Raw genomic sequence first — 16,745 nt, 5'->3', positions numbered from 1 at the left:
GGACTAGCGTGGTGTCTGCATGATTGGGTGGGCCGCACCACAGCAGATTGGTGGTCACGCAGACAGGCCCAAATCCCATCCCCTGTGGGAGGAAAGGGGACACAGGACTCTGCGCAGAACTATAATGGACGGAAGCGGGGACAGGGGTGCAGGGACAGTCAGGTGTTCCAATGGAGCCTGAGCTTTCTCAGAGGGTAGCTCAGCTTCAAGCTACACTCCGTAGAGCAGACTGGTTCTTATAACCTAGTGCTAATAACCAAGAACCAGGCCAGCCCGGCTTGTCCCTTCCTCCCATGCCCGCCCTGGCCTGATGGCCTCCACCACCGCTAAACCGTTTGATGCTCTCCCTTGTCCCTGTCCTGCTTCCTGGCGTATGACTCGGTATTTCCCACAGAAAAAGTGTTCCAGCTCTCAGGACATTTAAAACTCTTGCCAAAGAAAAATTTTAATTTCTCTTAAGACCAAGCCAAAGAACTGGCTCCTATGACTGGCTGGGTCTGTGCTGGCCTCCCAAGAACTCTGGAACATCCAGTTATTACTTATCAAAAGGGGCAGGGGACTGTCTTCCTAGGAGTTTTACAACAGAATGATCGCAGGGAGGTATGGGTGTGGCGGGCCCATCAGGTGTCCTCTCCCTCAGGACTCAAGGAACAACCATCAAGTCAACCAATGCCCTCCACTCGGCAACCTCTCCCCAGAGGAGCTAGAGACACACAGAAACTGTGCGGCTCTCCCCAAAGCCACAGGCCAGTCTAGGTCCTCACTGAGCCTCCTACCTGCCAGGCCTTGTGGCAGCACAGCATACATCCTCTCGTTTCATCCACAGAATCACCCTTCAAAATAGGACTTCTTAACCTCATTTCACACATGAGGCACCAATGTGGAGAGGTTGGGTCATCTGACCCTAGTGGGCCTGGGAGGAGATGTCACCAGGTGGTTTACGCCAATACCTGTGGCTTTCCTCTCAAGCACCCAGGTTCCCCAATTTTCCCTCCAGGCTCTGCCTTTGTCCTCATGGCCTCCACAAATGGACACAAGACCAAGCTGAGCTGAGGCTGAGGGAATGCCCAGAGACTCCAAGCTCTAAAGGAGAGGGCCTGCTCCCCGGAACCTGCTGACCCCTTCTGGCTGGACCAAGAGCCTGCCAGGGTCAAAGTGGGATCCTGACCACAGGATTGTCAGGAGTCAGCCCCTCCATTCCTGCTCCCCAGGGAACTCCCACGAAGGACAGACCCTCAGCTTTTCTCGAGCCTGCAACCACTAAGCAGCCTCAGAAAAGGAAAAAGATGAAATTGCTACTTGAAACAAAATAAGCAAAGAGAAATTATAAGAAATCGCAAATTCATTTTTATTGTAACAGGATTACCCCAGAGGTGCTGCAGAAAAAGCAGCACTTAAATACAGTCCTCAGGCAATATATTGGGTTGTCGGAAAAGTCATAATGTATTTTTTCTATGTTTTTCGTTGCAAAAATGCATCATGACTTTTCCAACAACCCAATAGTTTTCAACCGCCCAGGGGCCTGAGGTTCGGCAGGCTGGCCCTGCTGACTGGCTGTCTGAGGACAGTGGTGTCTGAGGACAGCAGCTGCCACTAGTCCTCCAACACGGAGCTCTTAGCCTCCACGTATTCCAGGGCCTTTGCCTTCACTGCCTGCACGTCCTTCTCGGTGCCGTGTTGCTTCTCATAGTCCAGGTAGCGCTTGAAGAAGAATTTCATTCGTTTGGGGGCCAGACTCAGGTGAATGACCCGCTCGAAGATGTCCCTGTGAGGAAGAGCAGAGCAGCATTTGCCTCTTGGTCCCCGACTACAGGATTCCCGGCTTTCTCCCACCTGTTCTCAGGTTCTGGAGCTGGGCCTTCTGTTGTCAGCACTCCCCTTTCTATCTTTACTTTTACTACCATATTAACTCCCTCATGTCCCCTGGGAGAGAGAAACCACCACTCTTACTTTGCAGATGAGCAGACAGACACCCAGAGGTGTGAAAGGGCTTACTGGCCTGAATCAGGACAGTGCTACCGGGTTGAGAACACAAATGGGGTATGGATCTGTGAGAAAAGCTCTGCTTAAAACGCACTGATGGGCTTGGGTGAAGCATTAGTTCTTTCTGGACCTCAGTCTATCCACGCCCAATCCTCCCTGCCATGTGAATGCTGCTGGACAACACTGAGCTTATGCCTGCGAACATTCTCTACAATGAGAGCCAGGCAGGCACAGTGCTATTATGAGGGAAACCCAAGTCTCCTGACCCCCAGCTGGCGGCCAGCCTACCTCCCACTCAAAGTTCCAGACAAAGCCCAGAGGCTGGCCCCTGAGACAGAAACAAGCTGGAAAAGTAAATGCCATAGGACCTGGAGTGTTATGTCAAAGCTGCTTTTCCAGATAGAGTATGACAACTATGGATGCTGGGAGCTGCTGTGGAGCTCAAACTCATCCGCTTGGCCAATGTCCCCACCCCCAATAGGGAATTCGGCCCCAATCTGCCTCCCCCTCTCACCGGACTTCCTTCTGGCTGCCATGCTTGATGGTCATGTCGATGTAGACCGACCAGACATCTGTGCGCTTTGGGTAGGTGCTCAGCGTGTTCTCGAAAATGGCTTTGGCCCGCTCTGCATCCCCCAGCTGGAACTCAAGCTGGGCAAACTTGGCAATTACATCCACATCTGCAGAGAGGGAACAGCTCAGAGTACAAAACAGACCCCTCACCACACACCATGTGCTGCAGGGAGAGTCTGACTCCTGACTCCCTGCTCGTGGGTCCCAAGACCTGGGTGGTGAGAAGAGGGACAGTGCGGTGGGGTTAGGGCCAAATGCACAGATATACAATGATCTATGACTCCCACTGCAGGCACCCTACTCTCTGGGCCCAGAAAGGGCAGGGGGGCAGGGGCAACAGCATTAGAGCGAATTGCTTTTTGTTCCTCCATCTTCACAGTCTAGCATTTGAAATGCAACACGCGTTATGTTATGACGTGTAATCAACAGAGATAGCCAAGTACCCTCCACGAGGCTTCCTACCACCACCCTCAGGTGAGGAGACCCACAATCCCCACGTCCAGACATGTGAGAGCCTAATGTGTTCAGGAATTGGGCCGGTAGGCAGAAATGCGCACTCACGCTCTTTATTCGGCAGGCGTTCAAGGGCTCGCTGCATCACACGGTGACTGGCCCCTGCCTGGCCCCTGCGCAGAAGAAAGGCGCCATATTTGATCCACACCGTTTTCTCCTGCCGGAAACGCTTCAGCATCCGGTTGTAGAGTTCACTGGCTTCCTGTGGGGAAGACAAGGCAAGCTGAGGCAAGTGTGATGTAACAGAGGGGGCTACAGGAAAGACAGGCAGCTCTGCTCATGAGAAGCTCGACGTGGGCGCAGAGGCTCCCATCATGATGCAGGCTCACTTCTAGATACTGAGGGGAGCGGGCAGGCTCACAGAGGTGAGCAAGCCTAACGTGATGGGCAGGCTGCCTACTAATCCGGTGCCCGTGACGGGGTCCTGAGACTAGAACTGGATCCAGAACATGGGGGTTCGTCCTGGAGACTTCCTTGCTGCCTCTGTGACTCCCAGGAGTCAGCTTCTGAGTGGCTGGGTACCCTGTGACAGTAGGCCACCTGGCCCAGGCTCCTACCTGGAACTTCTCCGACTTGGTGTAGATGTCAGCCAGTTGGAGAAAGACCTTGAGAGGCTCACTGTACTGCACGGCCCGCTCGAAGACCTTGGTCAGTGACTCCTGGGAGCCATACATGTTTTCTAGGTTCAGCAGTGCCACCCACACGTTCAGCTTCTCCTGCTCCTCTCTGGAGGGAGAGCAGTCAACACATGAGCTCCATCATTTCAGCCCAAAGAGTCCCCCATGGCCCCAAGGGGATGCCAACCTGAACTCCATCCTCCTTACCAGGTTCTATCCATGTCCTCCGTTTCCACTGCCAAGTGCAGGCACTGACAGGCCCTGTCCCCACTGCAGCTCACAGAAGCAGAAACCCCAACCCCATGATTGCCAGGTCTGGAGCTCCCAGACAGAGGCTCTACCTGGCTCTACCTCCTTTGCTAAGAAGGAAGCCTACCAAATCTCAAACTGGCCTGAGGTTTGAGCTGGAAGGAGCAGAATCTCTGGTCTGTTTCTGTGCCCAAACTAAGAGAATGAAGCAAAGGAGAGCCATCCCTTCTTCACTAACCTTCAGGAGACTCACTCTACTCTCTGCCTGAAAAATAGCCACCTACAGGATTTTTACCTAGGTATGCGGTGAGTTGTATTTTCTATTCTACTTTTGCTCCAAGCTGGGCATCTTAAGTTAGGGACGCTTGTAAATTACCCTTAGCTATTTCAGTGACGAGGACTATAAAATATAAATGAGCAGATCTATTTCACAGATGGCACATCTATGAGACAGTCTGAGAACCCCTGTGCCCCTGGTGTCTGTCACCCCAGCTGCAGTCGGCATGCCGAGGAGGAAATGACCCACAGGTGGCAAGCCCTACAACCTGGGGAGACACACCTCTCCCTGTCAAAAGATGGCCCCCCCCCCCTTAAAGTAGAGGGGACAAAGGTGAGACCTGAAGGAGATGGTCTTGAGCGCCCTCTCGGCCACAGCCCGGGCCTTCTCGATTTCCGTGGCCTGCAGGTGGAAGGCCATGTACTGCAGCCACAGGATGGAGCTGTTGGGGGAGCTCAGCACCAGTCGGTCAAAATCATCTGCTGACTCTGGCTGTCGCCTGGGATCCATCAGCGCCTCCTCAATGCGGGACAGCTCTTTCTCCGCCTTCTGCTTCTCCAACTCCCTTTCCTTCTTGCTTTTCTTCTGCTGTGCAAGAGAAAAATAAGTGAGTAATCTGCTCCTCTGACCCTGGGGAGGTCTGTGGTGGAAGCTAAGAATTGGCTGGGCAGTTCCAGGGATCTATAAATACTCCTCGGCCTGAGACCGCCCCACCCAGCCAGACATGACACCCATGGAGCACAGGAGACAGACACCCAGGGGTCCCTGCAAAAAAGGACAAAGGCCTGCAATATACGACACCGTGGCTTGTTGTGGCTTCTCGTCCTCCTCGCTATCTGAGCTATCTCCTCGAGGTGGCAAGGCCGGGGTCAGAGAGTCCAGCCCCACGTCCCAAACGAAGCTGGAAGACAGTTGCAGCCGGGGTGCTTCTGCGGGCCTGGTCGGCTTCTGCTGGAGGATCAGAGAGGCACGTGAGGAAAGGCCTTGGCTCAGACTGCGCCCTGTACCCCAGCCCCACCCCACTTGGAGGAGCAGGGACTTCCACCACGCCCAGAGGACCTTTCCCTCCTCCCAGGGCCACACTAGGCCCTGGCCCACTGGGAAACGTACAGGAGTGACAAAAAAGTTTTCTTAGTAAATAAATTCATTTAGGTAACAACTTCTTAACATATATGTATGCATGTACATATACATACACACAAAAGTATAAAATAATAACCAAGCTAGGACAGAGATAAGACAAATGTTCTGAGGGTAATAGGGATACGATACCTAAGTCTGGGAAGCCTTTCCATACCCAGTCCTCAGTTCATGCAGCACTGTGCTCATTTTTTCAGAGGGACACTCAGGCTCGGGTAGGTTAAGCCTCCTCTTTACCTGCCCATCCCACTAATTTAACTCAGTTCCATTCAATAAATTGTAATTTAATTCTGACTGCAATTTATTTTAGGCAACACACTCTATAGGTAAGACAGGGTCCCTGACCTCAGGGAGCTGATGACCAGCTGAGGAAAGGAACAGCCCCAACTTCTCATCTTACAGGAAATGAGAGAGAAGACGATGGTGCCAAAGACAGCCCAGCTTCTAGGCAGGAGTCAAGGACCTCCCTCCCACAGCAGCCTTTCCTCCCCCATTCCACGCTGTCCCGCACCTTGGGCAGCACACGTGTCTCTTCTATCTCTTCTTCTCCTTCCCGATAATATACTTCAACACCACTGTCATCCTCCTCCGACGGAGCGGCTTTCTTTTGCTTCTTGTTCACTCGTTCCTGAGATGACAGGTGGGAAAATGCTGAACCACCCTTCTTGCCCAAAAGCCCTTGGGCAGCTGAGGGTAAGGCCTCCCTCTGCCCGCCCCGGTACCACACAGTGCCCGGCTTCCAAACTCACACTGCTCTCGGTCTAAGAGAAGGCGAGGCAGCTGCCTGGCTGGGCTTTGAAACGCCCTCCTTTTCCTGTGACGGGGGCCATCCTCCCTGGGGATGTACCTGCTCGCTTCCAGACTCCAGGTGTGGCCGCCTGCCCTGCTCCTGCGCTTGGGATTCCTGGGGCTCCTTCTCCTCCTTGCTGGGCAGCGGCGGCTCCTCTTGCCCCTTCCGGTTTCTCTTCTCTCTCTTTTTCTGGTTCTTCTTCTGCTCCTTCTCTTCTCCTTTGTGGTCTCTCTCCTCTGCCTCTATTTGCCGCCCCTCTTGCTTCGGAAGTGGCAGTCCCCGGGAGGCAGAAAGCACGTCCGGCTTCCCCGTGTCGCCGGGGAGGAAGGACAGCTCTACCAGGTTGTTCTGGTGGTTCACGCTATGACAGGGAGAGGGGAAGGATGGACGACGAAGACAACACACAGAGTACAACAGGCACAGCAAGCAGCCCGGGCCTGCCTCTCCTCATCAGCCCACAGCTTCCGGGGCTCTGCCCGACCGCCCAAGGATCCGTTTAGTCTTTCCAGGAACCGTTTAAATATTTTCCCGGCCTTGTTAGAAAACACCGGGGGCGGGCAGGATTGCCCCCTTACTTTGTCCCAACAAGTGGCTTAGGCGGAAAAAAATCTTCCCCACCTCTTTTGGGAACCGGAGGAAAAGGCTTCAAACAAAGGGGCTTTTTTCATCTGAACACTGCACTCACTCACCACTACCCAAGCTGTTAGGTATAAAGTTTACATCTGAATCTCCTCCCAGAGAAAGGGGTGAGGGGGTTGGGAGGGAAGAAGGTACCTACCTTAGGACTTTGGCTGTGAGCAGCTTCCCTTCGGGGAGGTATTTGTTATAAAGGGCTTTCTGGGGTGAGCTGTGCTGGGAGACATGCGGGTACTGGGCCAAACCCACAACTGAAGGGCCAAGGCTGAGAGGAGAGAGACAAGGGTCCTGTGGTCATAAATACAAGAATAGAGTCCCAGCACCCCCGCTTTTCCAGGGACACAAGTTGTGACCAGGATTCGCAACAGACGTAAGTTCCTGGCATTCAAAAGGATAAAGAGGGCTTTGTAAACTGGAAAAAATTATCAAGCACACTGAAAATACAATTGAAGGGTATTTTTCACCCCACACCAGAGCATCACAATGTAGAAATCACAAACTGCTAGAAAGACAAGAAGATGATGAGGAAATAGAACAGCAGAGAAAGCTGTAATATCTGGTGGTTGTGAACATTATATGATTTCACAGAAGATTTACAAATCATAATCAAACACCAAATCAAAGAAAATCCAAATGTATTTAAAACTGATATTAGACATGCCACATTCTTTGTCCAAAACACCAAAAAAAAAGAATAATTCGAAACTTTTTTAGAAGTATAAAACAACTTGGAATTTAAAAAGCTAACGGCAACACACTGACTCTCGTTCTTTGTTCCCTTCGGGGAAGCTGACCGAGGAACGCAGCAGACCCCGGACCAGCACAAGCCCAGAAAAGACCCTCGGGCCTGGCCCACAGCCCCAGCCCCCACCTCACTCACCTGAAGAGGATGCCGTGCGGCTGGACGGACTTCACGTAGCCCCGTAGGAGCTGCCCTTCCTCAACGTCCTGGATGGAGTTAATCTCAGGATCTGGTATTTTGCTTTTTGTCTCCGGGTTTGTCCTAAAGGAATAAAAGGCTTACATACACATACCTCTAACCCTCTTTTCCCCACTCTCACCCCCCAGTTTACCTGGGATAATCAAACTTTATATGTAAGAATATGACTCTGGACCTGTCAATAAGATACAACCTTCAGAGCCCAGCCCTACTCTCCACTGAAGTCCTGTCAGCTGGGGACCCGTGTCTATAAGACAGCTATGAAGAAAAAGAGAGAGTCTGACCAAGCCAGACGGAGGTCACACCTGAAGCCTTGGCCGTATAAACACCCATTGTTAACCATGACGCAAGCTGACCCCAGGCCAATCCATTTCACAACACACTCGGCCCTACTATGGAACCTTGGGGGCTAAGTCATCTCGCCTCACCAGAGCCACCATCTGGCAACTTTGAACACCCACGTTTGGGTATCTGAACCTTTCCTAGGAAACAAGAGCCTGAGCACCAGGTTCTTCCAGCAATCTGAATGTCCTCAGCTTTTCTGGATAAAAACAGGGCAGGGTACAAGGGCCAAACAGAGAGGAATGGTGAGAAGCCCAAAGGCTATGTCAGATCCACGTAGCCTCTCCTCACTCCTCTAAGTGGGTTCTCCCTGCTCATTTCAACACCACAGACACCCACCTGGATGATCGCAGCGACAAAGTCAATACAGGGCCTGCAGCGGACAGGACGTAACACCTGGAATGAGAGCAAAAGAGGAGGAAACACTGACTTTTCAGCATCTCAGGAGACGGCAAAGGGCCTCACCTTCACAAGGCTGACCAACAGGCCAGAGAAGGGGGCATGAGAACTGGGCTCTGTTCATTCTGTTGCAAACCTGCTGAGGGCCTCCAGACAAGTTGTGTCACTTCTCTGAGCCTCAGTTTACTAGTCTGTCAGGTAAAAATAGTACTACCTGCTTTTCTTACCCAAGAAGGTGCTGGGAGAAGAAAAAAAGAGACACAAAAGCCCTCTGGCAAATGCAGAGCCACGTGGTGAGTGTTTGGGAGACAAGCCCAGCCCTATGTCGGGTCTTGGGAGTGTGTGATCTCTGTGGAGAGACAGAGCAACCACAGGACACCGTGACCAGGGGATGACCTAGGTATGGCAGGTGCGCGGCAGCGGTTCAGAGCGGGCCAAGCAGTAAGGCCTGAGCAGGGGAGGCTTCCAGGATGTAAACAGGGTACTCTTTGGTCGGGTTTCCAAACTGATTTAATCTAAAACAGCAATTAGTAGCCCAAAGTTGCAAAGTATAGAATCTTAGCAGTAGAAAAGATCTCAGCAATGGTACAGTCCAAATTTTCCCCACAACAGGCATCTGCCTTTTATGACACGACATTATAGTCCCAAAAGCAGGAAAGGATCTCCAGGGACATCTACCTTTAGGCAACTAATTATTATCCACATATGACAGATCCTACAACGGAATGCTACTCACAGGTTTGGCTATCATAAAATCTGTTTAAAATAAATATTTTGCTAAAATTCACACCCGCATTTTAGAAGCCTCAAGAGACAAAGCAGAGATGCCCTTGGATTTCTCTCTGACTCCTCTTTTTCTTCTCCCAGGCCCTGGATATTTTTGTGCTGGTGATCTCTGATCAGTGGCTGGGAATTCAGACAGGGCAGGTGGCTGAGACATTTGAGGCGAGAAAGAGCAAATTACTGCTTTCCAGTCTCTGCCTCCTGAGGGTGTCTGCTTCATTGTTGACTAATTCTCAGGAGAGGTTTTACTGTATCGAGTTGAAATCTTCCTCTACAATGCTAGTTTATTCAGGCTATAAAATGATTTTTAAAATCTGAGGTAGGTCCATTTTTGTGCATCTAAGAGGTTCATAAATATTGGGTTGTCGGAAAAGTCATGACGCATTTTTGCAATGAGAAACAGAAAAAAATACGTCATGACTTTTCCGACAACCCAATAAATCACCCCTCAACTGCAAAAGGTTTCCATTCCTTTTACAGGGAACACTTACAGATCAATTTTTTTAAAATTAAAAAGATGAATGGTTCAGTATAAAAACGAGTAAGCAACTTGGACAAGGAAAGCACAAAACAAATGTAAACAGCCAATAAATATGAAAAATGACCATGCAAACATGAGAAATGCAAATTAAAATGAGAGATCAATTTTTTGCCTATTCGATGGCTAAGATTAAAAATTAAGACTATCCAGTGATGATAGAGATGCGAGAAATGGACAGTCATATTTAGTGTTAAAGGGGGTATACATTGGCACAGGCCTTTTGAAGGGCACTTTGACAAAAAGTAGAACATCATTTGACCAATTTTACTTCTAGGGATTTATTACACTGATATACTTGCACAGTATTGAAACATATGTGCAAAGATATTCCCTTCAACATCATTGTCCATCAGAATTTTAAATGAATTATTATAATAAAAAAACATACATAATGGAATATTGAAAAAAAAAATGTTCGTCGGACGAGTGGTTCAGTTGGTTAAGAGTTAGCTTAAGAGCATGAGCTCTGAGCAACAGGGCCGCCCGTTCGATTCCCACACGGGCCAGTGAGGCTGCACCTGAGCTGAGCTACTGCTGAGCTGCCAACAGGTGGCAGGATGGCTCAGCTGGTGAGAGCACGTGCTCCTAACAACAAGACTGCCTGTTCAATGATGGGCTACACCCACCTGCAACTAAGACTGAACTTGGCACCTTGAGCTGAGCTGCCGCCCAGATGGCTCAGTGGATAGAGCGTGCACTCTTAACAACAAGGCTGCTGGTTCGACTCCCGCATGGGATGGTGGCTATGCCCACCCGCAACTAAGAGTGAACACAGCACCTTGAGCTTTAGAGTCCACAAGCTGCCGGCGGGCAGCCAGATAGCAACTGGCGCCCTTCACAACGAAGAACAACAACTTGGCTGGTCCCCTTCCCCAATTCCCCAACACTGTTCCTCTCCCCCAATTCCCCAATTAAAAAAAAATGTTAAAAACAACGTAAAATAACTTGGTTGATTTAGATATATTATCATGGGAAAAGACAAAGTCCTGATAAAACGGCTATGAATAAAAAGCAAGTATATAAAATGAAATTCTATCATAGAAAGGAAAATTATACATATATGTGTTAAAGTCCTGAAAGATAGAGAGACCAAAGTGTATAATGGTGAAAAATTGTGGAGAAAGAGAGGAAAAATAGAAGTTTCCATTTTCTATACAATTTCTTTCTGGTACATAATCATGTTATTACCTTTACAATTAAAAAACAACATCAAAAACAACTACAAGCCCAGAAATATGAAAAGAGGAAGATAACTCAACCTACCTGACAATCTTCTGCAGGGTGAAGTCTTCCAGGGGCGTCTCTGAGTAGGAGTCACTCAAGTGAAATATGCTGACTCTTCCGATCTTCCCCAAGGGGAAGGAGACAGTCAGCCCCTTCTTGGGAGTCACCTTTGCCACTTGGCCCATGGCCACTTCCCCTTTCTCAAGTTTGTGAGGACCTGGTAGGAGAATGAACCTGATTCAGGGAAGAAAGAATGAACCACGAGAGAAGCTGGAATGCTTGCCAACCACAGGCTGGGGAAGGTGGAGGCCGCCCAGACCTGGGGTGTCTAGGATGAGTGGACTAGGACAATCACAAAGACCCAGATTACCATGCCATGTAGTCAAGAATCCCAGGGCTAAGCCTCAGGTAGTAGTGGAGTAACACAGGCCAGAGAGCAGGGCCCCAACAGAAAAACTGTTCCAAGAAAGTACCAAGCACACAGGCTTTCTGAGGACTCCAATACCGAAAGCATCCTTCAACCTGGGCAATAAATGAAGACACCTCCCCACTCTGTCCTCCCCGCCTCCCTTCCCTGACCAGATACCATCTCATCACCATACCTATGAGTGAGAGACACAAGAAGGCCTTGGAGGAATCTCGGCCAACCACAGTGGCCTTCAAGGCTTGGCCGATCCGGAACTTCTTATCTGGATGTTTCAGAACCTGGAAGGTCAAGAGAAGTCCTCTGATGTTTGAATAAAGGTCTATCATTTATTCAAACCACACAGCATTTAAGTCTCCATAGTAAGTATCTCCCAAACAAATCCCTGCATAAGCACATGGTTCTTTCTACCCACTGTGAACACACAGCAGACGTACAGCTGAGCTTAGGGAGCCTGGGTTTCCTCTCCAGGGCTCTTCAAGCACACTGACCTTGAAGCTGAGAGAAGTGAGCAACATGGGAACTCTCCCCCGGATGTCTGGAGCAATCTCCACCTCAAGCCATTTCTTAACCACGTTGTACTGGTGGGAGAAAAACAGGAGGAATGGAATGGGGCAGATACAAGCATTTCTTCTTTTCCCTTCAATAAAACATAGACTTTTCTAAAATCCCATGGCTGAAAGAGCCCTAATCCTACACTTTTCCAAGGGATAGGAAGCCACCCCTACATCCAATTGCCCCTGCCCAACTCCACTGAGTCTAGCTCAGAGCCCTCTCTAGCCCAGAAGGATGTGCGTCCTTCCTGGTGCCTCAGCTGAGAGAGGCCCGCAAGCAGCAGAACCAATCCCGCTGACTTCTGCAGCCTCCACCAAGCTCAGCCGTGCCCAGAGACTGTTAACCAGATTGAGTGGCCAACATCTTATTTCTAGACCAATTATTTTGATCCTTCACTATTTACACAATGTTCTGCCCTAAACACACACCCCAATGTTCAAGTCAATGTAACAAAACATTTACCTAACAGCCATTATGCACATGGCATGATAATGATAAATAAAAGCCAGGCCCTGTTTTCAAGGAGGTAACAGTCTATAAAGAATAAGTCAGGTGAGTATGTGAATAACTAGAGCAGCTAGCAACATGTGGGAAGTACAATATGCTATGAGAATATATAGGAGAACTACTGGGTTGTCGGAAAAGTCATGATGTATTTTTTTCTATGTTCTTCGTTGCAAAAATGCATCATGACTTTTCCGACAACTCAATAGTAATAAGGGTTATCTGTGCTGGATCTTGAAGGATTATAGGCAACAGGAATAGAGGGCACTCCCAGGGTAGAAATAAAGGTAAGAAAGGAAAAAGAGGAGGTTTTCAGCGTGACTGGTACACCAGATTTGTGAGGTTAGATTATGAAGAGCCTTACATAGCACCCTAAGGCATCTGGGGTGTATGGGTGTGTGGAATGCCTACAGACAAGTAGCTAAAGAGCTCAAGCATCAGTGACTCGCTCATATAGATACTTATGGCAGCAATGAAGAGGGGTTATTCCTCAAGGTCAAGCCCAGTCCAACTTTCTTTCTGATATCGCCAAACCAGTATCATTCTCACTGATCTCTTCCCGTTTTTAAACTCCTGTGCCATTTGGGGTTAGAACACAAAATCTGGCACCCAATTACACGTTGTTTTGCATCACATTGGTCCTTTATGAAAGAATCTAAAATCTAATGCCACATTTATTTTAAATCTTCCTCTGATGTATTTTTCTTTCCATTTTGTACAATTAATCTATAAACATGTTGACTTGCGAGTTGCTTGCTAACTGTTTCATAAGTCATAAATTTAGCTCCTCAATCAAAAATTTTCTAGGAGCAGAGGCCTTATAAATCACCTTCCACAGGCCAGCATTGTAGCAAACACAGAACCAAAGCCTAGTGCTAATGGCCCTTGTTTCCAGCTTCTCTTTTTCTTCTGAGAAAAAAATGGATTGCATTGCATGGCGTGCACTACTCACCTTCTTGAAGAAGCAAGTCACAGTCTGACCAGTCTGATACTGTTTAATCTTCTCCAAGGGGCTAACAGAGTGAGTGTTGAGAGCAGTGTGACCACCCTTCTCCAGCTCACTGTTTGTAGGAAGGCAATGGAAAGAGTAAACCAACCTCTGGATAAGCTTCTTGCTTGAAACCATCTTCCCATCAGCCATGGACTGATCGCACAGGACTCCCCAAATCATACACACCCTCCACGCCCCCATTTCTGTGGAACGTTCATGACACCTGCACAAGAGCTCATCTTTTCCATTTCACTCACGTTGGTATGAACAAGCTGTAAAGTAGGTAGCCTACAATAATCTTTATAAATCTGGAAACAAAATTGTTTTACTTCTTTCATAATACTTTAGCTATTGCTTTAGTTTGCAGAGTGCTTTCACAAGTAATCTCTCACTGAACGGGACAACACTCATGTGTGAACTGGGCAGGATAAGTATTATTAAACTCATTTTATGCTACTGAACCAGGAGGTGAAGTCAGGGCTCTATACCCTGTGCTAGCTTAAAAAATTATAGAACATAACCAATAGTGTTGAAACTAAAAACAAAATGGGCATAGAGTTTCAATCACGTAAGATGAAAAATTTCGAAAGGCCTCTTATACAACAATGTGCATATGGTTAACAATACTGTAATGTACACTTAAAAACAGTTAAGGGTAAATTTATATTATGTGTTTTTATCACAATAAAACAAAAAAGGGAGGACATTAAGACACAGAAATACACAAAGGGGAGACCATGTGAAGACACTGGAAGACCACCACCACGCACCATTCAAAGAAAGAAGCCTCAGAAAAACAAGCCCTGCCGACACCTTGATCTCAGATTTCTAGCTATCAGAATTGTGAGAAAATAGTGTCAGCTGTTTAAGACAAAAACACACAAAACACAAACACACACACACACACACACACACAACAGGTATGTGTTATCCTTTTTTTTTCCCCAAAATGACTTTAAACTGCGTCTCTAAAAAGAATAACCACAAAAGAAGGTTTGGCACAACTGAATTAATAAGAGAGCTCCATATATAAGTGAGAAATAAAAATATGACCACATTTCCTCAGTAAGTCAACACCATCAATTACATAAATGTGTTTCCTCCTAACTTCAAAATATGTATTTTAAAACATAAGCCTTAGAGAAATATGGCAATAATTCCACTATTGTGTTTATATTATGCTTCTCGGGGGCCTTGATTAAAATAATAACACAGGCGCGTGGAAGAGGTGGAAGATGTGCTAGAGTTTATATGTCCATCTCATCAGTTATCATAATTCTCCATCCCACACTACTCCATATATGCACTCATTTCCTGGTCTGGCCCACATTGCTGTAGTCAAGTACCACCACTGCAGTTCACACCACAGTCTCCCAAGACAGCAGAGTGAGTTAGTAAGCGGTTCTAGCACTCTGAGGGTCAAGAACCATTTAGGATCGCAGTGTGTTTTCTCTTGCAGTGTTCATTAATTTAAGATACCTACTGTTAGCTTGCATAAACTATTGTACTTAACCTCAACCCTTAATTAAACAAGACATCATCACTCCTCAGAGGTGAAGATACTGCAAAATAAAATGACTAATATGATGACATCTCTTTGTTTTCAAAACCAAGACTGGAGGGGGACACAATCAAAATCTACAAAACTAGGGAGACCAGATTAAACAAACAGAAATCTGAATTCCACCAATCTCATAATTCTGGAACTAGCGGGCTTACTTTGAAGTTCCAAGAGTGTTGTTAACATCTGGAACTCAATATTCCAGGAATATTTCCCTATCTCAGACACCAGCGTCTCAGAAATATTCCATTTCTATTCTAATCCCTTCAGGACACTGACCAAACCTTACCCCCTGAAAGTTACGTAAGAGGTCCTTCCATAACAACCCTAGGCACATAAGACTTACAACCTGGATGGATACCAGGGCTGACCCTGCAGAACCATTTTCACAATCATGTGTGCCTAGCTTCATTCGTTGATGGCTTAACAATTCTGAGAGGCTGAGGGTTTTTTGTTTTAGTTTTATGGAGGAAGCAGATAGGCCCATAGATCAAAATGCTTAAGATCCTCTGAAAAAATGAACCCAAACAAACTGGACCCACTGCTACATGGAACTACTAGTTCTCTACTCAGAACCCCTCCTGGAACACTCTGCAGAATCCACTAATGCATGACTTAAAATTCCAGAGAACAGGTACTCTTGGCTACATGCTGCTTATTTAGGAATTACTGAGTTCTAGAAAATTGGGTTGAGAGCAAAAATATTTCATTTTGTTACATGCCTACAAACAGAACTGCTATCAAGCCTTTAAAGAATACTTAAGCCCTGAATACAGCTTTTACATTAATTTTCACATAATCCCATTAACTAGCCCTCTGAGAGCCAAATATCCCTAACAGAGAAATAAGTCAACCTGGACTTATTTCCAGGTTGCAAATTCCAGGTTGCTTTGAGAGGCAAAGGGAAGTCACAACACTGGGACATTTAAGACTAGAACTCAAATTCCTGACTCCAAAGCCCAGTACTCTTTCCACAAGACCTCGCTAACCATGCTTATTGGAGACCCCTCACCTTGGCCGAATACTCAGCTCCGGGATGGTTCGAATGAATCTGGGATGACTTATTGGAAGAAACCTGGAGAAATAAATGAGGTCAAATGATTTCTTTTATTCTCTGTAACACCATACTCTGGAGATCAGTTTCTCTACATCCCACCAAACCAAGCTTAAAAAAACCACCTGCTCTATTGCCATGCTGTGACCCACTAGTGATATGTCAGGCCTGAGAGTTCCCATTCTCGTCCTTTGTGGCACATGCTAAGGAGCTGGTTCATCTGATCTTTTAGGATTATCATACAAAACCCTGAAAAGCATTGCCCTTACAGACTATATATTCCAACTCTTTCATTCTACAAATTAGGAAATTGAGGTCTTGAGAGAAATGACTTACTAAAGATCCCACAGTTACTGAAATTAATATGCAAATTACTGGCTAGACTTTGAATTCTTTTTTTTTTTTGCTTTTCTTAGTATAGCAAGGGTTTTTGGTTTTTTTGGGTTTTTTTTTTAGCTGAGCCATCCTGCCACCTGTTGGCAGCTCAGCGGCAGCTCAGTTCAGGCCGGGCATCGAACCGCTGTTGCATTAGAGCTCGCACTCTTGAGGGAGCTCTTAACCAACTGAGCCACTTGGCCGGTCCTAGTATAGCAAGGGTGTTTAATTTTTACTATAATAACATTGTAACAAGATTTAAAGTAAATGAGTA

General features: G+C 47.3%; 1 protein-coding gene across 3 annotated transcripts in view; it reads right to left on the bottom strand.

Annotated features, from left to right (window-relative positions):
- Positions 1 to 1,324: 1,324 nt before the first annotated feature.
- The window catches only part of PDCD11 (programmed cell death 11), a 40,344-nt gene continuing 24,923 nt past the window's right edge, over positions 1,325 to 16,745 (bottom strand). Inside the window, exons 21-36 of one of the 3 annotated variants that reach the window (XM_019636466.1) lie at positions 16,055 to 16,117; positions 13,443 to 13,551; positions 11,923 to 12,012; positions 11,610 to 11,712; positions 11,047 to 11,224; positions 8,400 to 8,456; positions 7,659 to 7,781; positions 6,921 to 7,043; positions 6,200 to 6,503; positions 5,864 to 5,980; positions 5,014 to 5,163; positions 4,553 to 4,800; positions 3,627 to 3,795; positions 3,118 to 3,271; positions 2,498 to 2,663; positions 1,325 to 1,765 (exon numbers count right to left, since the gene is read on the bottom strand). In XM_019636466.1, the coding sequence (XP_019492011.1) occupies positions 1,594 to 1,765; positions 2,498 to 2,663; positions 3,118 to 3,271; positions 3,627 to 3,795; positions 4,553 to 4,800; positions 5,014 to 5,163; positions 5,864 to 5,980; positions 6,200 to 6,503; positions 6,921 to 7,043; positions 7,659 to 7,781; positions 8,400 to 8,456; positions 11,047 to 11,224; positions 11,610 to 11,712; positions 11,923 to 12,012; positions 13,443 to 13,551; positions 16,055 to 16,117 (2,326 nt within the window). In that variant the 3' untranslated portion in view covers positions 1,325 to 1,593. The remainder of the gene's footprint in view (positions 1,766 to 2,497; positions 2,664 to 3,117; positions 3,272 to 3,626; positions 3,796 to 4,552; positions 4,801 to 5,013; positions 5,164 to 5,863; positions 5,981 to 6,199; positions 6,504 to 6,920; positions 7,044 to 7,658; positions 7,782 to 8,399; positions 8,457 to 11,046; positions 11,225 to 11,609; positions 11,713 to 11,922; positions 12,013 to 13,442; positions 13,552 to 16,054; positions 16,118 to 16,745) is intronic. The other 2 variants (XM_019636468.1, XM_019636467.1) reach the window with 2 other exon arrangements.

This window comes from Hipposideros armiger, unplaced genomic scaffold, assembly GCF_001890085.2.
Source record: "Hipposideros armiger isolate ML-2016 unplaced genomic scaffold, ASM189008v1 scaffold_28, whole genome shotgun sequence".
In the NCBI taxonomy this organism is placed as follows: Eukaryota; Metazoa; Chordata; class Mammalia; order Chiroptera; family Hipposideridae; genus Hipposideros; species Hipposideros armiger.
The sequence above is the reverse complement of the archived record's forward strand: the minus strand, read 5'-3'. Positions and strand labels throughout refer to the sequence as shown.